The sequence below is a fragment of the Neopsephotus bourkii genome, unplaced genomic scaffold, assembly GCF_033783945.1.
Source record: "Neopsephotus bourkii isolate Nb327-2 ecotype Australia unplaced genomic scaffold, CSIRO-AGI_Nbou_v1 NB_78, whole genome shotgun sequence".
Classification (NCBI taxonomy): domain Eukaryota; kingdom Metazoa; phylum Chordata; class Aves; order Psittaciformes; family Psittacidae; genus Neopsephotus; species Neopsephotus bourkii.
This window is the reverse complement of record NW_026900595.1, coordinates 128,509-150,654: the sequence shown is the minus strand read 5'-3', so window position 1 is coordinate 150,654 and position 22,146 is coordinate 128,509. Positions and strand designations below refer to the sequence as shown.

The 22,146-nt window shown below is 47.6% G+C and overlaps 2 protein-coding genes across 3 annotated transcripts; one reads left to right on the top strand and one right to left on the bottom strand.

The window, feature by feature from the left end:
- Positions 1-2,263: 2,263 nt before the first annotated feature.
- On the bottom strand, positions 2,264-9,313 carry LOC133212945 (adenylate cyclase type 10-like; the record flags this gene model as incomplete). Its single annotated transcript, XM_061354817.1, has 9 exons — positions 9,185-9,313; positions 8,364-8,451; positions 5,335-5,540; positions 4,808-4,901; positions 4,416-4,501; positions 3,671-3,859; positions 3,436-3,557; positions 2,736-2,812; positions 2,264-2,453 (listed from the first exon to the last, which is right to left on the bottom strand). Coding segments are annotated over exons 1-9 (1,181 nt in total), but the record flags the coding sequence as incomplete, so codon positions are not given.
- On the top strand, positions 9,279-15,004 carry MBLAC2 (metallo-beta-lactamase domain containing 2). Of its 2 annotated transcripts, XM_061354797.1 has the most exons (3): positions 9,279-9,756; positions 12,886-13,109; positions 14,899-15,004. In XM_061354797.1, exons 1-3 carry the CDS (start codon positions 9,312-9,314, stop codon positions 14,953-14,955), a joined length of 726 nt encoding a protein of 241 aa, XP_061210781.1. In that variant the 5' UTR covers positions 9,279-9,311; the 3' UTR covers positions 14,956-15,004. The 2 variants fall into 2 exon arrangements, with proteins under 2 accessions (XP_061210781.1, XP_061210771.1); XM_061354787.1 differs by lacking the exon at positions 14,899-15,004 and having other exon boundaries at positions 12,886-14,431.
- Positions 15,005-22,146: the final 7,142 nt, after the last annotated feature.

The window sequence follows — 22,146 nt, the reverse complement described above, 5'->3', positions numbered from 1 at the left end:
GGACGGCTGCCAGTGGAGGAGGTCGGGGCGGTCGAGGAGCGGGAGGAGGCGGCGAAGGAGCCTCGCCTCGCAGAGGAGCCGAGCCCCGCGGCCAAGCTCAGCCCCGCAGCCGAGCTCAGCCCCGCGGCGGCCTAGAGGATTCCCCGGAAGCCGCCCGCCGAGCCCCAGGAGGATGCAGGAAACCCCTCAGCATTTCCCAGCAAGGCAGAGGAGGAAGAGCTGGACTCAGAGAAGCTGGTGGTGAGAGAGCCGGCAAGCACAGCAGCTACACCAGCCCCAGTGACAAGTACAGCAACATCGTTTGAGAGTTCTGAAGGTTTTGGATGGCCTTTGGGTATCCTTGGGACCTGCCTGCTGATTGTGATGGGGATCAGCATCTTGGCACACATACAGACTGTGTTTTACCCACCACCACTTTGTCCGATCCTGAAATTTAAGCTGAGTAGGGTTTGGGTCCTGTCTGGGGTTAGACGACGATATGGGAGGACCAAGAGGTTTTCCCCAAGGCTGGAGAGTCATGAGTGGCAGGGTGTGTGGGACAGCATGAGCAAATATCTAGTCCACTGGGCCCCTCCAGTGCTTTGGAAGCATTGGAGATGGAAGGCAGCTGTATGGAGTCCCCAGCTACAAGCTGCAGAAACTGCTGAATGGGACGGTGAATTATTTTGAGCCTGATGGGCCCATGACCCTTGAGGCCATCAGAGCAGAGATGCAACATCGAGATGGACTCATGGTCAAGGGGTGGACTTAGCAATGGACACTATTGCCCAGGTTATTCATGTGTGTGAACACTGCACACAGCCTCTTCTGCTCTGAAAGACTGTTACAAGAGATGGAGCCTGACATCATGGACCAGATGGACTCAGCAGCTTTATAGGGACTGGTCCATGCACTACGGTAAGAGTGCACTTAGATAAGAGTGATGGTATATTGAAAATGTGGGATCTGAGCATGACTTGAATGGTACGGAATAAGGGGTGGATAATGTCCTAGGTTTAGCAGCAGCAGTCATTTTTCTCTTTCTTGGTAGCTGGTGCAGTGCTGTGTTTTGACTTTCGGACTGGGAACAGAGCTGATGATATGTTTTGGTTTGGCCAAGGACTTTGTGAGCCTCATGCTCTGCCAGAGAGGAAGGGAATCCGGGAGGAAGCAGAGACAGGACACCTGAACCAAACTAAAAAAGATGTATTCTATAATGCAGCACGTCATGCCCAGCAGGTAACTGGGAGCCAGAAGGGCAGAGGGATGGCAGGGTTGGAAAAGGTATCGGTTGGTGCTTGGTCAGGCTGGGGGGCGAGTTATCGGTTGCCTGGTCATGAGGTGTTCTATTCTATCCCTTCTTATTTCCTTTGTTTTAACAAGCTGTCTGGTTGGGGTTAAACCTCGACAAGGCAAAACGTTGGTGCTGCACTCAATGTGTTCCTCGCACAACAGAGTGACAACCAGAGTGGTTAGATTAAAAGGGCTTTATGGATGTGAAATCGAAGACAGACTGCAGTGTAAGTTCAAGTGGACTTTTAGTTATGAAAGTGAGGAGCAACTGCAATGATGGTGACACCGTTGAAAAGCTCACTGTGTGGTGAAGATTCCCAGCAGCAGATTTAACTCCTGGCTCTTTGGCTGTGGGAACAGAGGGCAAACGTTTGTGCTGCCCACACTGTGCTGCCTGACAGACCAGAGTGACTGCCGGAGTGGTTGGATTCAAATGGGGTTTTAGGTATGATATCGAGGACAGATTGCAATGTATGTGCTAACGCTGCAATGCTATGTGCTTGGTATGCCCAGAACCAGCTTTCCCTCCTGGCTCTTTAGCTGTGGGAGCAGAGCTCAGACGTTCGTGCTTCACTCACTCTGCTGCTTGGCAGCTGAGAGCAAGCTCCGGAGAGGTGCGATTCAAGTGGACTTTCAGGAATGAAAGTGAGGAACTAGATGATCTTAAGGTCCTTTCCAGCCTTCACTGATCTATGGTTGTATGATTCTATGAAGCTCAAAGGAAGAGCAGGTGTCCAGTTGAATATTGGTGTCTTTGAGCATCTGCTTTCATCCAGATGCCTGCAGGAGGAACTCATCCCTTCATTTTTCAGGTGGGGGCAGCTTTGCATCTTTTTCCTTGCTGGATTCTCCCTTGCCTTTCACAAAGAGCATTGCTTAAGGCTGTGAACGGAGAGCGGCTTCTGCTCTCTCTGCAGAACTCCTCTATGCTGGCCAAGCTGGACCTTTGATGCCACCATCCCCTCACCCAGACTTCTCAGAGGACACTCACCTCTTGCTGGTGATCCCCACATATTGATAGACAGTGACAGGATGTTTGAAGCCTTTTATCTTTCTCTCCGGCAGCTCCTTGAAGTAGCAAGAGGGCAGCCCAGAGCTGGCATAGGTTGAGGTATCACAGGTCACCAGCCCAGAGTAGCTCACCATCATCCGGGCTGCCAAGTTCACCTTCTGGCCAATGACTACCAGAAAGATGAAGAAAGAGCACACAGTCATGTACCTGTGCCACCAGCTCCACAGTGCCCTTCCAGACCAACGGCTGCCCCACCTCTGACACCCGCAGCCTCACAGTGGGTTAAGCAGATCCCAGGGGAACAACCAACTGCGGAACCCAGTGTCTCACCCCAGCCCAGGACTGCTGCTGCATGGGCCATTCCTGGCTGGCTGTTGGCCAAGCACTCTCCCAGCCTGTCTTCCTCTTCCCAACAGCTCACTCCAGTTTCCCACACTGCACACACATGTACCTGTGTAGTCGTGCCTCAGAGGGTGGCCAATGACGCCACAGAACGCCATCCCACTGGTAACAGACACAGACACTGTCCTGGCACACAGGGAAACAAAACAGCTTCAGCAGCCCTCCAGGTGCAGTCCTGCCCACCCAGCTTCATCTCTTCCCACATCTCCCCTCAGCACTAGCCTGGGCCACTGGCCATCCTGCCCTGCCAGCCTGGGGTTCAGGGTAAAGAGAGCTCAGGGCTGTAAAGGACCCAGGCGACAAGGACAAGGAGCACAAGAGCACAGGCAGGAACTTTTGGGCACTTCTGAGACCATATTCCCTGAGCTGTGACCTGTGACCAGTGGGAAAAGAGGGAGGGAAGAAGGTGCCACAATGTCACTGCCTGTGATGACAGCAGTGTAAGATCAGGTGTCTAGGCCCCATGACTGTTCACAGGCCAGTCACCCAGAAGGTGATGCTTCTGGCACCAAGGAGCCTCTCGCCTTCACCGGGGCTCATTCCAGCATGGTGACTAGCAGGGTGTGCTTGGAGACACTCTGCCTGGCTGCCCAGGGATAAGCCCAGAGGTTACCTGCCACCTCTCAGGGCACTGTTTCCTTCCTGCCAAGGAAGGGAGGGCAAGGGTGGGTAAGGTAGACGCAACACGCTTCCTCTGCTTTACGCTGGCCCAGACAGCACGCACTCCCTCAGCCCCACCAGACACTCACCCTGTTTTTGCAATGATCTTGGAGCACGACTTGAAGATCTGAAAAGCACTCTGCAAGGCATGAATGCTCTCATGGGGCAGCTTTACTCCAGGGAGTCCAAACACACAGAGGAATGTGCAGCCCTGCCACGGACAGATGCAGCACATCTTGCCACAATGCCTAGGAAAGAATCTTCTCCTCTTGCTCAGTGTCCACCCTCTTGGGTTTTGGGGAGATGATTCCACCCTACACTCACTTTGTCAAACAGGAAGACTTTGTTCACTTCACCCTTGTGAGGACAGATGATTTCCTGCACCAGGCTGCTGACTTCATTGAGGACACTGCGAAAAGATACTATGTCCTTTGTTTCAAAATTCAGGTGGAGGAAGAGGATGGTGACTGGCCGTAGCTCACAGAGGAAGTCCCGCGGCACTCTGTCTTCAAGCTGGAAGACAAGAGCATGACAGGTTCACAAGCCTGCTCTCCTGGGGGCTGCCCACACCAGGTACAAAGGGAGAGCTGGTGTCCTCGCAATAGCAGGTACTAGCGAGGGAAGAGAAGATCCTCCTCTTGAATTAAATGGTCAGCAGGCTGCCCAGCCTGCAGCAGTCAGATACCAAATCAGAACACAAATGACAAAGGTGAGAAGGGCGCTCCAGTAACACCCCATCTTGGGACAGTTATGGACATGAGTGGTGACACTCAGCGACGCTGTAGGGGCTTCAGTGGAATCTCCCCTCTATACTGCCATCACGTCCACAGAACATGAAGAGCCATACCCACGGAAAAGATAGAGATGCAAATGTCTGCCCCACCACCCGTCTCTCTGAGGACAACTCATACAGTGGTGCAGCACCCATGCCCCTTGGCCCAATTTGCCCACATTGTCATCTCGGGATGCATTTTCTTTCTTTTGCTTGCTCTCATGGAAACTCCGTCTCTGAATGCACCACTTCTGCCCTGCAAAAAAAGCAGCCCCAGCAGCAATGGCCCAGACGCACCTTCCTGAGAACACCTTTTGGTATGTAACTAAGTATTTCTCCCACATCAGTATCAGGGTTCAAGAAAAGAGTGGGCCTGACAGCACCTGTGGAGAGGAAACACACATGGTTGCTGGGAGGACGGGACTGAGCTGTTGAAAAGCTGGGGCTAGCACTGGCAACAGGGGAGAGACTCCTGCGTTTGCTTGTGTTGCCACCTGCAGGTGCTTAGGGCAAAGCTGTCCCCTGGAAGGAGACGGCAGCAGCAGCAACTGCCCCAGCTGATGCACAAGAGGGCCAAAAGCATGAATGCTGAGAGGGGAAGAGGGGAGCAGTAGTTCATCCCTGAGCCCTGCAGCAGCCAGGCCCCATGTTTCCAAGCAAAACCAAACCAAGGTGAATCTGGCACTCACATTCGTTTTCCGTGAAGAAGCACTTCTCCTTCTCTGGAAGCTTGTCTAAAACATCTTGGCATTCCGACCAAGACATCTGCTTCATGCCTGTAACCTGAAGGTACACAGAAAGAAAGCACCAACACTGGATTCTCCAGGAGTCCCAGGAGTCCCAGGGGACAGATCCTGCCCTCTACTGTCACTGCCCAGAAAAGGGGAGAAGTCTATCTGGCTGGACAGGACAGCAGTGCTTCCTCAGAAACACGGGAGCTGCGCAGACATCTTCCAAGCATCCCCCAGCTGTCAAGAGCTGCGTGACCCACAGAGGACACTACTGGTGGGGCCAAAACTCTTTCAGTGCCTCCTGACCTCTCAAATCCAGCAAGCCCAGCCCAGAGTTACTCCTAACATGGAAGGACAAGAGCATCAGCTGCTCTCCACTTTCACTGCTACAACTCTCTCCACATTCAGCTCTTCAGCCTTCTGACACCTCCCCCCTTCAGGTCTAGGTCCTCAGAATGGCTCTAGATGCTGTTCCATCCACCTACCTTCACAGCTGTTTTGCCAGCAATATGGCTGGTCCTGAGCCTGTGCTTCTCACATAGCTCCCAGCAGGAAGGTGAGAGGAGAATTTCACCTGCTTTTGCAAGCTTTCCCACTTCACAGACATCCTCCAAGGCCTTGCCAATGACACAGAAGTACTGCTGCCTCTCGTCTCCAAACTTCAGATGGTGCATATTCCCTGCAGAGATCCCTGGGAGAGAGAGAGGGAGAAGCAGAGCTCTACAGCCCCCAGCATTTCAGCTGTTCAGAAGCCAATCTGAACCTCAGTGGGGAGATGGTCATTATGGAGGGGGAGGGCAGCCTCCATCTTTCTCGAGGGGATACTGACACAGGACCCTTAAATGGATGTTAAGAAATAGACAAACCAAGTGGACAGTGGCACTGTCTTGAGAGTGCTGGATGTCTTACCTGCCCCAGAAACCCAGCAAACCAAGCCCCTGCTCAACGCCCACCCCCTTTACATGCAGGCGGGTTGTAGCTGTCTGCTCAAGAAAAACTACAGCCAGCAAAAGCCCTTTTCACAGCCTTAAGCAATGCTCTTTGTGAAAGGCAAGGGAGAATCCAGCAAGGAAAAAGATGCAAAGCTGCCCCCACCTGAAAAATGAAGGGATGAGTTCCTCCTGCAGGCATCTGGATGAAAGCAGATGCTCAAAGACACCAATATTCAACTGGACACCTGCTCTTCCTTTGAGCTTCATAGAATCATACAACCATAGATCAGTGAAGGCTGGAAAGGACCTTAAGATCATCTAGTTCCAACTCCACTGCCATGGGCAGGGACATCTCACACTAGACCATGTCACCCAAGACTCTGTCCAACCTGGCATTGAACATCGCCAGGGATGGAGCATTCACAACTTCCTTGGGCATCCCATTCCAGTGCCTCTCCACCCTCACAGTAAAGAACTTCCTCCTTATATCTAACCTGAACTTTCCCTGTTTAAGTTTGAACCCATTACACCTTGTCCTATGACTACGGTTCCTAGTGAAGAGTCTCTCTCCAGCATCTTTGCAGGCCCCCTTCAGATACTGGAAGGTTGCTATGAGGTCTCCTTGCAGCCTTCTCCAGGCTGAACAGCCCCAACTTTCTTGGCCTGTCTTCATATGGGAGGTGCTCCAGTCCCCCTGATCATCGTTGTGGCCCTCCTGTGGACTTGCTCCAACAGCTCCATGGCCTTCTTATGTTGAGGACACCAGTACTGTACACAATACTCCAAGTGATGTCTCATGAGAGCAGAGTAGAAGGGCAGGATCCCCTCCTTTGACCTACTGGTCACACTCCTTTTGATGCAGCCCAGGATAGGGTTGGCTTTCTAGGCTGTGAGTGCACACTGAAGCCTGCTCATGTTAAGTTTCTTATCAACCAACACCCCCAAGTCCTTCTCTGCAGGGCTGCTCTGAATCTCTGACCAACCTGTAGCTGTGCCTGGGATTGCTCCGACCCAGGTGTAGGACCTTGCACTTAGCATGGTTAAACTTCATAAGGTTGGCATCAGCCAACCTCACAAGCATGTCAGGGTCCCTCTGGATGGCATTCCTTCCCTCCAGTGTGTCAACGGAACCACACAGCTTGGTGTCATCGGCAAAATTGTTGGGGGTGCACTCAGTCCCACTATCCATGTCACCGACAAAGATGTTGAACAGGATCAGTCCCAACACCAATCCCTGAGGGACACCACTCCTTACTGATCTGGACATTGAGCCGTTGACCACAACTCTTTGCATGCACCCATCCAGCCAGTTCTTTATCCACAGAGTGGTCCACCTATCAAATTGATGTCTCTCCAATTTAGAGACAAGGATGTCGTGTGGGACAGTGTTGAATGCTTTACACAAGTCCAGGAAGAGGACATCAACTGCTCTACCCCTGTCCATCAGTTCCATAGGCTCATCATAGAAGGCCACCAAATTGGTCAGGCAGGATTTCCCCTTAGTGAAGCCATGCTGGCTGTCACCAAGCACCTTGTTGTTTTTCATGTGCCTTAGCATGCCTGCCAGGAGAATCTGCTCCAAGATTTTGCCTATGTGCTGTTTACCATTAATTGCAAGGTTACTATTTTGTACCCTATTGGTAAGAATGAGTCTGTTCTAAGCTTACTGCTGCTGTACATGTATTATCAAATTTATTCTCACCATTAGTGTGCAGGTGAGATAACAAGTTCAAACAGGAAACAAGAAATGGCACAACACCTACAGTTTCTCATATGCTTGTCTAAAATAACAAGAAATCTGGGCAAGAATTACTATTAGAAGCAAAGAAATGCATACTTAAGATCTTTTAAGGTTTTCCAGATGGAAGCAATGGCCTTTATTAAATGCCATTGAGAAACTGGTTGATGCAAGTACTGTCCTACTTACAATTTTCAACATGAATAAGTTCTGCTTGGAAATTACATTACATATTTCCACATCACTCAGCAGTACATAAGACTGTCTAAAAATAAAGACAGACCTAAATAAATCATTTTAAGAAAAACAACAAAGCACAAGCAAAGTCTGAGCATTTAATTACCTGGAAATTAAAAAGAAATAGCAAACTCAGTTGAAGAGAGAATGAAAAGCAAGATGTGAGCCTGACAGAAAGGAGAAATACAGGAGATACAGTAAAGCCCCAAACACAAGCAATTACATTATATATATGTGAAAAAAAAAGGGAGTGAACAACAGAAAACAGAAATATAAAAAAGGTAAGGGAAATGTCCAGCTAGCAAGGAGAGGCACACTGTTTGCATTATTATGGTGAATGTGTAGATCCATTTCTTAAAAGCTGCTCTAAAATGAATTCTCAGTAAGACTGTCTTGAAACAGCACATTAGTGTGATGAGAAGTAACAAATTTCAAAGCGCAGGTATTTCAACTCCACATTTTTAGTGAAAAACATGGCATTTTCAAGCATACTAGCTTAGAAGGTTTATGTCTAATGACACTATGAAGTGACACTGATGGATGACTGAAGAAATAATGAAGGAAACGCTGAGCTGTAAAACTAAGTCACCAAGCATGACAAAGTTACCACGATGACTAGCATTCTGGATACCACAAGGGATGCTGACTGGAATGCCCGGACCCATTTTGTGCCTGTGGATAATGTGCATGTCACTCTACAAATGAGGAGAATTTCAGATTTAAGCTTTTAAGTTTTGTTCAAAACTACATATGCTGTGGCTTAGGCAGTCAGCGGGGAATGAAAAGCAGCCAGTGGGATGGTGGCCGGCATGAGGAGACTTAGTGCTGGGATGAGCTCTCCTTATCATTTGTTTTTCTCAGAGCAAAAGTCTCAATAGTGTTTGGATCCTTGATTTTCAGATACAAGTGCAGCTGGTGGAAGGGAAGAGCATATATAGGAGAAAGGACTGAAATACAAATACTGAGATTTGGGGGGTTTACGTTTGCTTTTACTTTTTTTCTTTTCACCTAATGACCCTGAAGTTAAAATTATAGAATCCCAGACTGGTTTGCATTAGAAGGGTCTTTAAAGCTCATCCAATTCCAATCCCTTGCCACAGGCAGGGACACCTTCCACTAGACCAGGTTGCTCCAAGCCCTGTCCAACCTGGCCTTGAGCACTGCCAGGGATGGGGTAGCCACAGCTTCTCTGAGTAACCTGTGCCAGTGATTGATGAAAGTGCTAAAAGGCGGCGTTATTTACCGGGTGAAGGCACTTATCACCGGCCGCAGTCGTGTGCGGATACACCCGGCCGGCTCCTCCCTCGCCCGTCCCGCTCCCTCATCCGCGCTGTCGCCCCACCGCGCCTCACGTCTCTGCTTCCCCCGCCGCAGACGGGTCTCACCCGCCTCCGCCCGGCCCTGTCACAACAGAAGAGGCGGCTTCACCTGCGCCGTCCCCTCGCAGGTCCCCCTCACGACTTCCCCTCCGCCGCTCTCCACCCGCGCGTGCCGCAGTGGGCCGGGCCCGGCGCTACCCCGCCCCACCGCGCTGAGGTGAGCTGCCGACTGCACCATGTCGGCGCTGGAGTGGTTTGCGCACAAGGACCTGGGCGGCGGCATCTTCTGGATCCAAGAGCGCTTCTACGAGTCGGGAAACCGGGCCAACATCTGGCTGGTGCGCGGCTCGCAGCGGGACGTGGTGATCGACGCAGGGCTGGGGCTACGCAGCCTTCCCGACTACCTGCGCGCCGCCGGGCTGCTGGCCCCTGCGGACGCGGCCGAACCGCGACCGCTGCTGGCCGTGGCCACGCACGTCCACTTCGACCATTCGGGCGGGCTGCAGCACTTCGAGGAGGTGGCGGTGCACAGCGCCGAAGCTGCGGCCCTGATGCACGGAGATAACTACGAGGCCGTCACCTGGCTGTCGGACCGGGAAGTGGCGCGGCCGCCGCGGCCCGGCTGGCGGGCTCGGCACTTCCGCGTCCCGCCCGTCCAGCCCAGCCGCCTGCTGCAGGAGGGTAAGCGGCGGTACCGCTGGGATCGCGGTCATCCGAGAGTGGAGTGGTGCGCAGTGTTTGTGAGTCGCGTGGCACAGCAGCAGCCCTCTTGCCGCTGCGCTCGTTCTGCTTTATGCGTTTCCTCGTGTCGCGTAGACTCGCATTGAGGTTTGGGTTGGAAGGGACCTTACAGCTCATCCAGTTCTAACCCCTTGCCATGGGCAGGTACACCTTTCAACCAGATGCGATGCTTAAACTGATGTTTTCTTCTTCGCGTACTGTCAGGCTCTGCAACCCTCTTTGCAGAATCTAAAAGCTATCAGAATTCCTCAACACGGAACAACAAAGCCTGCACGGAGGGGGTTATATTCTTAAATGATTTTTTACCACTTCTCAAAGTATTGATGGGAACTGACAAACAAGACACTGTTAAGCCTGGAGAAGGCTCTGAGGAGACCTCAGAGCAGCTGCAGTGCCTAAAGGGGCTACAGGAAACCTGGAGAGGGACTTTGGACAAGGGCCTGTAGGGACAGGACAAGGGGGAATGGCTTTAACCTGACAGAGAGGAGATTGAGATGCGCTGTTAGGCAGAAGTTCTTCTCTATGAGGGTGGTGAGGCCCTGGCACAGGTTGCCCAGAGAAACTGTGGCTGCCCCATCCCTGGCAGTGCTCAAGGCCAGGTTGGAAAGGGCTTGGAGCAACCTGGTCTAGTGGAAGGTGTCCCTGCCTGTGGCAGGGGGTTGGAACTGAGTGAGGTTTAAAGTGCCTTCGAGCCCAAACCATTCTGTGAAATACCCTGTGCATGCCTGATCTGTTTGCCCAGTGATGCAGCTATATTTTTCCTTAGGCTGAGAATCACTCAGGGGTAATTTAAGTGACTAACTGAGCAGTTTTCACCTTAGGCTTCTAACAGTATGTCACCATGTCAATCAGCTCTAGCATCTGGTGGCCCTTATTATTTATAAGCTGTCAAGGTGTAACAGTGTAAAGAGCAAAGCAATTTATTGAAAGAGGTATTTCAGAGAACAGGGGTTTTGTTTTACAGAATTTACATATATGTAGCTTTTACTGAAATGGCTTTTATAGATAGAAATCCATTTAGCCTCTTGCAGCAAACAATGACTAGGTTCTTTTAGCAACACCCCACCTAATAGTACAGTATGGTGAAGAAGGAGTTATAGGGTAACTATCTGACAGACAGGTGACACCTTTTGCAGGGGTCTCTCTGTCTTCTTGGTAAGTTAGGCCATCCTGCATAGATGCTTGGAAAACCAGAACTGAACTTCCTAAAGGCTTCAGAGATCTGGTATGAGATTTAACAGTGGTCAGTCAACAGAAGTTTAAGTGGTATTATTTTTAAAAGGGAGGAATTATTAAAAAGATAGTCTTATAAAGGATGAAGCAAACTAGCTGTCAAAGTAACATCAAGGTTTCTAAGACAACATTCACTGAGACAGGCTGTGTGGAAGTGATGTATCATAGTGCATGTGGAAGGCTGTAAGGCAAGGATATCCAGCAGTTCTGAAAATACAGAAGGTGACAGTACTCTGTTAACAGTCCAAAGCCACAGGGTTTTTTTTTTGTTGTTGTTGTTGGTTTTTTTGGGTTTTTTTTTTTTTTCTACATTGCCTGTCTCACTTGTTTAGGTTTTGCATTACCTTAACCTTACCAGATCTTTCACTGTAGCTATTCTAGCTAAAATTGCATTTATTTGTATTGTGCCTTACCATTTAGTGTTTTCCTAGCCACTTGCATCTTGTAAGGCTCAACAGCTTCCTTCAGCTGTCCCTTCAGACAGGTTCAGAATGTAAGAATTTTTCTTGAATTCTGTGCACATCTTTAACTTTTGGATGCCATATTCTGCTTCTTTGGATTTTATCAGTGCCAGGAGCAGTTTGAAACCCACCTCCTCCATTAACTTCACTGTGGTTTCCTTCACCAATACAGGCATTTTCAGCATAATCTTCTCAACGTCAGGTCTGTTTCTTTCTCCTGCCAAGGATGCCCAACATCTCTCTGAAAGAGAATTTGTCTAAAAATTCCCTTTTATAATTTTGAAACTAGCTGCTTGTACAAATGTGGAGATCTGTGACTGTGTTGGATACAGCATGGTCAGACGTTACCTCTCCAGTGACTTCTCAAAGCTGTTGTAGCATGTTCAGTACTCCTTTTAAATTGAACACCAAAAATCCTGTCACAAAAGGTATGACTTCCAGGAGTTAAGTACCTCTAGGCTTGGTGAATCATAAGGAAATCTCTGGCATGCCTGTCTCTGGTGTGAGGCAGATCAGTAACTCAGATATCTAGTAGCAGCAGAGGTCTGGTAACTTTCTTGGGCTCCTTGGCAACTGAAGTGCAGATTATCTTAAGCACTGTTTTATGATGGTACTGGATGTTATCTTTTAGAACTCTTTCATGTAGTTTGACAGCTGCTTTTGAGAAGGTTGCTTATATGTTGGTCTTCCTTCCCTATGCAGTACTAAAGCTTATGTATTTGCCACTTCTTAATTAGTGGGGTTTGCACATTTATAATTAAGCTGGCATTACAGTTTAAAATCAGCAGCTGACTTACTTGGCCAGTTCTTCATCCCTAGGCTGAAAGTACTGGTTCTGTGGCTAGAACAGTGAAAAGACATCCAGATTTCAGCTGAAAGAAAAATACTTCATGTTAAGCAAGTACTGTTTTTATGTATGTGATTGAATGAGATGAAGAAAGTTTGCGGAGGCTAGTCCTGCAAGTCATGTTCCATCCTTTTGCCTTTCAGAAGTATCAGCAGTGCAATTCTAGGCAAATTAAATGATAGTAAAATGATAATACATTGTAAAATACTTACTTTTTAAACTTTAAAAGGATACCTGTTTTACTGTTTATTTCCTGTTTTGTCTATCACATTCCTTTCCACATTGTTTAGTTTATTAGAGAATAGATTGAATTAATATATCCCAAGCTTGTGTTAATTATTACCATAATTGGAAAATACCCTTTTGTCAAGCCTATTTTTCAGTTTCTTCTTTGGCACTCACCAAGAAAATAAATGTCCTGCTCCCACTGTGGATATATAGTATGTTTAAACTCTAAGGGTATGGATAGGTCGTACTCTTTGTGGTGTTTATCATACATACATTTTCCTGTAACACATTTGTTTGCAGGGGATGAGATCAGCCTTGGAGACCGACAGCTTACTGTCATGCACATGCCTGGTCATTCCAGAGGCAGTATTTGCTTACACGACAAAGAACGGAAGATTTTGTTCAGTGGGGATGTGGTGTATGATGGATCCATGATTGACTGGCTTCCCTACAGCAAAATCAGCGACTACGTTGCAAGCTGCCAGCGCCTCTTGGAGTTAGTGGACAGAGGTCTCGTGGAGAAGGTACTGCCTGGGCACTTCAACATCTTTGGGGCAGAAAGGCTGTATCGGTTAGCTTCCAACTACATTTCCCAAGCTGGGATCTGTCACAAGGTTTCTACTTGTGCCATGAAGTCCATTGCAAGCGTAGCACTTCACATTACAAATCCCAGAGTCACTTCGTAGTGTTTCTTAGTGTGTTTTGTGTGATCTGCTCGCTGTTGAAAAACCAAATGGCTTGTGAAAGCATTGATACAGGCAAAAGTAATATGCCTTAGTAAAAAGCTGGCAAATTGATACAGATGAGCTGCAGAAGTTCTCCTACTTTATTCCTACTTTTGTAAAACTTGTTTCAGCACAAGCTGCTGGTTTTCTGTCTATTTCAGGGCATGTTTGCACACATATTGGGATTGAAATATATTTATTTTTGTTACGATTCTGACAGGTGCACTTATGCCAAAACAAGAGGTTTCACATTTACACCTGATACCTTGTTGATGTAGCACTAGACTTGTAATAACCCACTCAACTCCTGCTCAGGTTTTGGAGTAACACAGCCTGTGCCAAGAGCTGGTGTGTGCTGGTGGGAGCAGGACATGCATGGGACTCGTTGGGCAGAAAGAGGTGAAGGACATCCTGCAGCCATTGTCACCTGCTTAGTGTGTGCTGCACCCCTGCATCTTTGCAGAGTAGCTGTCTGGCAGTGTCTTTAGAATCCACTAACATACAGACGTGCTGCAGACCAGACTTCCAAGTTGGAAGGTATATAGATACATCAGCTTACCCCAAAAGCTTCTGATGCAGATCTAGCATCAGATGGACTGTTGAGGCTATCCTGCCTCCCAGTGGGATGCAGGGAATGCCTGTGCCTTAATGGAGGAGCAGGAAGGAGTGCTCTTGCTGTTGCCTAGAGAACTGTTTGGTTATAGGTGTGCAAGTTAGGAATTGGAGAATTTGTAAGCTAATGCATTAATGTGTTAAACGAGCCTCTACAAAGTGGCTTGAACCCTTGCTTGATATGTTTGGGTTTTTTCTGATGAGCTCATTAAAAAATAAAATTACTTACAGAGTATGTTTTCCTGTAAATTTGAGCAAACTGGACTGTGATAAACTTTAAAGGCCTTATTTGCAAGTAAAAGTATTTTTATGTGACTGGATTGTAACTTATTTTTTAATGCTCTGTGGTAGGGGAATGAAGGAGGCTTTACCATTATCTTGCCCTACTGCAGGTGCTGGATTAAACCGCTCATACACTTGTTACCACAAAGTGAATGTAGCTTGAGCTGTTTACTGTTTGCTTATAAAGTGTTTGCTGCATATGTTTTATATTAAAAGTGCATTGCATTTGAGTCTGTTCCAAAAAAAAGTTACATACAGTGAGAAATGCTAAGTGACATTGTAAGTTGCGTATAAAAATTGAATGTGTGATACTTAAAAGCTGTTGAAATGGGTAAAGTTTGTGTAATTATTCTAACAGTATATTTAACTTTTCTAAAAGGACACTGTCTGATGTTATTTTTGTACACAGACATATATACTTTACTAAAAAGAGTGCATAAGTTTTTCCCAAATTTTAGCGCAGTTTAAACTTTGTTTGACTTTCTCTTTATGGGGAAGCTTCCTCCCCACCCCTCATTGTGCCCAGCAGAGATGGAGTCCAAAGACTAGGCTCCATCTGAGGCATGGGGAGTGGAATTTGAAGCTTTCTTAACTGCTGCAAATTCTGTTGGAAGACAGCAATTGCAAAATAAAAAGTATCTCTGTAAAAAATATGAAAGAAAATATCTTATATCTTGCTTTTCTCCTTTCACAGATCACAGCACTCCTGCCTTTACTGTTTGAGTATATTCTTCACCAGGATTTGTACTGATAGGTTGTGACTAGCTTTTGTTAGCAGTGCCTGTCTCCAAGGTGAAGCAGGCAGACCAGGTGCAGCAATGCAGTGCTTGAAAGACCTGCTGCCACTCATATCGTTGTGTCTTTTTGGAGAAACCCAAAAGTGTCAGTGTATTTCATGAGGGAGTGTTTAATCAGCAGGTAGACTTCTGTCATAAATTAAGCCAAGAGCTTTTTGTCTTGGCTTGTTTGGCCATAGGAAGATAACACAAAAACGTAACCTGGGAAGCAAAACAGCTGTTCACTGAAGAGGCCCAGAACAAATTCCACAGTGTGGTTTTCCTTTTTAGCCTGCTGATACATGCTGCTATTCACACTGCAGTCCAGGCACTGTTGAGGATACCCAAGGGTTCACAGTGGGCAATCGCAGATCTGAAGTGGCTGAAGTCAGAATAGCCAAAGAAACACACAGCACTGAAGCTTACACCAGTTATCCAGGTGAAGCTGTGGTGTCCCAGGTTACCCAATAATAATTGAATTCCTTCAAATTAGTCATCTGTGGCATAAAACCAGTACTAATCTTGCTCTGTCCTATCAGGAAGGCTGTAGGAGCACTGGTGCTAAGCCCTGTGCAGTAACACAGAGAGAGAGGCCTCTTCTGTCCCAAAGCCTGTCAGCTGCTAAAATTTTGGAAATGTTCATTAGGAGAGTGAGAGCATGTTAAACTAGCATTTTGTGTTATACAGCCATTGGTTTATTTTAACCAATATTGATAGCCTTGAAACCCTTTTGAGCTCCTAAGAGAAGGCTCGCAGGCATGCCAATTCAAAAGAGAAGATACCCTTCATCATTCCTTTAAATTTGTGCTCAGTATCAGGTACAAGATCCTCACATGTCAAAATGCCCTATTAAGGCATGCTTAAGTCCATTAAGTATATGTAGATAACAGCAATTGCCTGTGTTTTTTTTTTTTTTTACCTTGACCAAAATCTAGGAATGATTTCCCAGCTCAGAATTATGCTTTACATGAACATACCCCAAAATGGAGAGTAAACTGCTGTTATGATCCCACTGAAAGTAGTTTTTTAAGGTCCCAGAATTATTTTTGTGTTGTAAGAAAAACACTACTAGGTCAATGATATATCTTAAGTGTGAAGAACTGTGACCATTGTTAAGAATTAGCCAAGTTTTAGAGTTTGACAGTGGCCTTGTAACACTACTTGGATTGAATATTTAAAACATACATTGTAAGTTTAAATATTGCAACATCTTGGGTATTAGAACTCTGCTGATTTACTTGTAAAATCTAAATGTATGGGAAGTTTTGCTTCATAGTGTGTCAAGACTTATGTGATGTTAAACAACAGTTGACACATAAAAAATTTTATCTTAATTAATCATAATAAAAAGTTATAATCCTGTGCAGTTCAGTCATAATTTCTAGGTGTTTTTCAAGAGAAGCACATTTTGATTCTAAATGGAGTATAAAGTCTTTAAAAGTTGCTAGCAGTGTTCTGAACAGGAGGCTGCATTATAAATGTTTCTATATCATGGATGAATGCTGCATGGTGGTACTTCTTGGAAAAAAAAACAATCCACATTTTAACACAAATCAGAATTAGGTTTTCACCAGAATTTGTACACAGAAAAAATGGATGTGATGAAAATTTATATCTGGGGGTCAGTTTCAGTTTGTGGTGACATAGATTATTATTGCCACACAAGACAGTAGCGAATGACAGCTGTTTACTTGAAACAAAAATAGGTCACATAGCTTCTGTTTGGCACATAACTGGAGCTTTAAATAATCCTTAGCATACTTGATGACTAGTTTCTGGTAAAAGATAAAATTTCTTAGTAACTGATAAACCATAGAAGTTTGTGGAACTTAGTCCATGGATAACAAAAGCAGCTACTGTCATGAAAACCAGCGGAAATGTGCCTATATAATGGCAAGAATAAATGAAGAAGGTAATCATCTCTTCATCCAAAGATGAAGGTACGCTTCCTTCCAGACAACAGCTAACTAGACTTCAGGGATATCACATTTATGTGATGTGTTTGTTTTGTCCCAGGAGTTTCAGTGTTAATGTGTAGTCCTCGTGTCAATCTCTTTGCATGCCAGCACAAACACAATCTTACTTTCAAAACTAGTTTAACTTGTTAAATTTTGAATTTTATGTGGTGATGAGGATAGAATTTGAAGGCAGATACAGAAATAAGATGATTTTATGAAGAAAATAAAGCAATTAAAATAATTTCAAAAGTACTAGAGGATGTAGGAAAGCAGCTAGGATGACTAAGGCCTCCTTGGAATTAAAGTTAGCGAGAAGGGTCAAGGACAGCAGAAAGAGCTTTTTCAAATACATGGCAGATAAAACTAACAGCAGAGGCAATGTAGGCCTGGTGATGAACGGGCCAGGTGCCCTGGTGACAGAAGATACAGAGATGGCAGAGTTACTGAATGCCTTCTTTGTCTTTGTCTACTCTGCTGGAGGCAGTCCTGAAGAGCCCTGTACCTCTGAGACCTCAGATGAAGACACGTCAACGGAGCGGTTTGCCTTAGTTGCTGAGGAATGGGTTAGAGACCAGTTGAGCAATCTGGACATCCATAAACCCATGGGTCCAGATGGGATGCACCCACGGGTGCTGAGGGAACTGGCTGAGGTCATTGCTAGACTGTTCTCCATCATCTTTACCAAGTCTTGGGAAACGGGAGAGGTGCCTGAGGACTGGAGGAAAGCAAATGTCACTCCCATCTTCAAAAAGGGCAAGAAGGAGGACCCGGGTAACTATAGACCGGTCAGCCTCACCTCCATTCCTGGGAAAGTGATGGAACACCTTATCCTTGGTGCCATCTTAAGGCATATCAAGGATAAGAGGGTTATGAGGGGCAGTCAACATGGCTTCACCAAGGGGAAGTCATGCTTGACCAATCTCATAGCCTTTTATGAGGAAATAACACGGTGGATGGATGATGGCAGAGCGGTGGATGTGGTCTACCTTGACTTCAGCAAAGCGTTTGACACAGTCTCCCACAGCATCCTCGCAGCTAAATTGAGGAAGTGTGGTCTGGATGATCGGGTAGTGAGGTGGACTGTGAACTGGCTGAAGGAGAGAAGCCAGAGAGTTGTAGTCTATGGGGCGGAGTCTAGTTGGAGGCCTGTATCTAGTGGAGTGCCTCAAGGGTCGGTACTGGGACCAGTATTATTTAATATATTCATCAACGATTTAGATGAGGGAATTGAGTGTACTATCAGCAAGTTTGCTGATGACACTAAGCTGGGAGGGGTGGCCGACACGCCAGAAGGCTGTGCTGCCATCCAGAGGGACCTGGACAGGCTGGAGAGCTGGGCGGGGAATAACTTGATGAAATATAACAAGGGAAAGTGTAGAGTCCTGCATCTGGGCAGGAACAACCCCAGGTTCCAGTATAGGCTGGGGAACGACCTGTTAGAGAGCAGTGTAGGGGAGAGGGACCTGGGGGTCCACCCAAAGTACAATGATGACAAGGACTCCTAAGTTGCTGATACGAATCATTCCTATATACCTCACATCACCATCCTCACAGGGAAGATCTGCCTAAGTTCTCATCTCAGTCTCCCCTCTTGTCAGGTTAAAGCCATTCCCATTGTCCTGTCCCTACAGGCCCTTGTCCAAAGCCCCTCTTCAGCTTTCTTGTAGCCCCTTCAGGCACAATGACTCTATAAGGTATCCCCTGAGCCTCCTCCAAGCAGTTTGATGCAGATGTACACTGCAGTGGGTTTCCAACCATGCGGACGCGGGGAGTTCGTCCGCTACAGGCACAGTACATGGAGGGTGGAAAGGACCGAGCAGAGGCGGCACCCACGGAACCCTCAGGCCGGGCACTGAGCTCACTAGAGCTGCCGCTAGAGCCCGCTAGCCCCCTTCCTTCCGCCCGCGCCGCACGGCTCTCTGGGTAGCGGCACCTAGAGAAACACGCCCCCTCCTCCTTGAATGGCAATCCTTCAGCCAATAGGTAGGCGTTTCGCGCTCGAAGGCGGGACGATCTCGGCTAACGCCCAATCAGGCGGCGGTGGCATGGCGAAGAGGTCGCGGGTTGGCAGGCGGCGTCTCGTGTCGCGTTTCCAAGGGGGAGGCAGCGCGGTCAGTTCTATACCGTCCCATTCAGTCCCATCCCGTCCCGCTTTGCGTGGTGCGGTGCGTTGCAGTGCGGTGCGGTGCAGTGCAGCTCCGCCAGCTGCGTCCCGGCGGCACTGTGAGCTTGGCCTTGAGGTCGGTATGAGCCGTGCGGGGTTTCCCCTCGTCCCCTTCGGAACCTGGAGTGCGGCGGAGGACGGCCATCGCCGCTCTCCTGGGCCCTTAGGGCCTCGCCGTCCTCTCAGGGGACGCTATTACGGGGAGCGGGGTGAAGTGGGCAGTGGCTGGGGCCTGGTCACGGCAGTCTCCAGCCAGTAACCTGATCCTTTCCGAGGGGGTGTGGGGGTCAGACCCGGCATCTCCTTTTCTCCCAGGGAGGGCTTAGAGGGGCTCGCCTCGGGTTTGTCTGAGGTGATGCACCTTGAGAACGCTTTTAACAGGCGTTAGGGTAGGCGGTTGAGTTTCGATTTTAGTTCCGGTGATGTAGCTGATGTGTAATGGGACCAGGCTTATGAATTATGTACCTGGCACATCCTCTTCAGGTGTAATTAATAGGCCTGTATGGCATATGTGATCCTTGATTTTCAAGTCCAAGAACTTCATGTTTCATGTGGTAAAAGTGGTTGTAGAAGAGGTGATGCTCAGCTCCTTGCACTTAAGTACTGCTTTGTCTTTGGAGAAAAAAACCCACAATTCTCCACAAAGTTGTTTTATGCTAAACACTAAATAAACACTTGAGTAGCCACATTCTTCTTCCAGCAGAGTTTGGCGTTAATCTGCTTTCAGATTTCTAGGTCAGCAGCTCCACATAGGTCCCATGGTGTAATGGTAAGCACTCTGGTCTCTGGTTCCAGAGACCTGAGTTCAATTCCCATAGGGACCTAAAAATTTTTTCTCCCTTGGTGCTTTCTGAGCATGCTTATACCTTGGCAGCCGTACTTTTATCCTGGAGAAGAGAAGGCTGCCAAGGAAAAGAGGGCTGTCTTTGAGCAAGATTTAGGGAGCTTGTCTCTTTTGCATGTACCAAAACAAAGCCGGAGGTCTTATGAACAATGCCTGTATGTGTGATTGAAAGGATTTTAAAACAATTCATAAATTATCAGTAAGAACTGTTACTGGCAACAAAGCCGATCTGTGACGCCCAACACCCACATTAGTAGCCAGACAACCCAGACAGCCCTCTTCTGCCTAGAAGTTCAACCAGATGTTATCCCAAACTAGTTCTTCATCCACCTCACTGCTTAATTCAAGAAAGCACAGAAACAGGTACAATACAAAAACATTCAGAAGCACTTGTTAGTTTTATTTTAAATTTAACTGTCTGAAGCTAAAAGTTACATAGCTGTTTTGCTGGTAAAAAAATGTAGGGTTATAGTTACACTGTACACACTGTTGCAGCACAGGGATATCTTGGCTAGTCAGAAAGCAATCTAGTCCTCGGATTGCTGACTAGTCTAGTGTGGTGGTACTATTACAGAATCATAGAACTGTAGAATAATAAGGGCTGGAAAGGACCTTAAGATCATCTAGTTCCAACCCCCCTGCCATGGGCAGGGACACCTCACACTAAACCATGTCACCCAAGGCTCTACCCAACCTGGACTTGAACACCACCAGGGATGGAGCATTCACAACATCCCCAGGCAACCCATTCCAGTGCCTCACCACCCTTACAGTAAAGAACTTCGTTATATCCAGTCTAAACTTCCCCTGTTTAAGATTTAACCCATTACCCCTTGTCCTATCACTACAGTCCCTAATGAAGAGTCCCTCCCCCGCATCCCTATAGGCCCCCTTCAGATACTGGAAGGCTGCTATGATGTCTCCATGCAGCCTTCTCTCCAGGCTGAAAAGCCCTAACTTCTGCAGCCTGTCTTCATACGGGAGATTCTCCAGTCCTCTGATCACCCTTGTGGCCTGCCTCTGGACTTGTTCCAGCAGTTCCATGTCCTTTTTATGTGGAGGACACCAGAACTGCACAGTACTCCAAATGAGGCCTCACAAGAGCAAAGGGGCACGATCACCTCCTTTGACCTACTGGTCACACTCCTTTTGATGCAGCCCAAGATATGGTTGGCTTTCTGGGTTGGGAGCACACATGGAAGCTGGGTCACGTTCGTTTTCTCATCAAACAGCACCCCCAAGTCCTTCTCTGCAGGGCTGCTCTGAATCTCTTTTCCGCCCAACCTGTACCAGTGCCTGGGATTGCCCCCACCCAGGTGTAGGACCTTGCACTTGGCGCATGGTTAAACTTCATCAGGTTGGCATCAGCCCACCTCACAAGCATGTCAAAGTCCCTCTGGATGGCATTCCTTCCCTCCAGCGTATCAACCAAATCACACAGCTTGGTGTCATCAGCAAACTTGCTGAGGGTGCACTCAATCCCACTGTCCATGTCACCGACAAAGATGTTGAATAAGACCAGTCCCAACACTGATCCCTGAAGGACACCACTCGTGACTGGTCTCCAGCTGGATATTGAGCCACTGACCACAACTCTTCGTGTGCAGCCACCCAGACAGTTCTTTATCCACCAAGTGGTCCGTCTATCAAATTGATGTCTCCAATTTAGAGACAAGGATGTCGTGGGAGACAGTGTTGAATGGTTTGTACAAGTCCAGGTGGATGATGTCAACTGCTCTACCCCTGTCCATCAGTTCCGTAGCCCCATCATAGAAGGCCGCCAAATTGGTCAGGTAGGATTTCCCCTAAGTGAAGCCATGCTGGCTGTCACCAAGCACCTCATTGTTTTTCACGTACCTTAGCATGCCTTCCAGGTGAATCTGCTCCAAGATTATGCCAGGCACAGAGGTAAGACTGACTTGTCTGTAATTCCCTGGGTCTTCTATTTTCCCCTTCTTGAAAATGGCGGTTATATTTCCCTTCTTCCAGTCATTGGAATCTTCACCTGACTGCCATGATTTTTCAAATATGATGGACAGTGGCTTAGCAACTTAATTTGCCAGCTCCTTCAGGACCTGCGGATGGATTTCATCAGGTCCCATGCAAGTTCAGGTTCTTAAGATGGTCTTGAACCAGATCCTCTCCTACAGTGGGCCCAAGGTCTTCATTCTCACAGTCCCTGTGTCTGGTTGCCAAGACT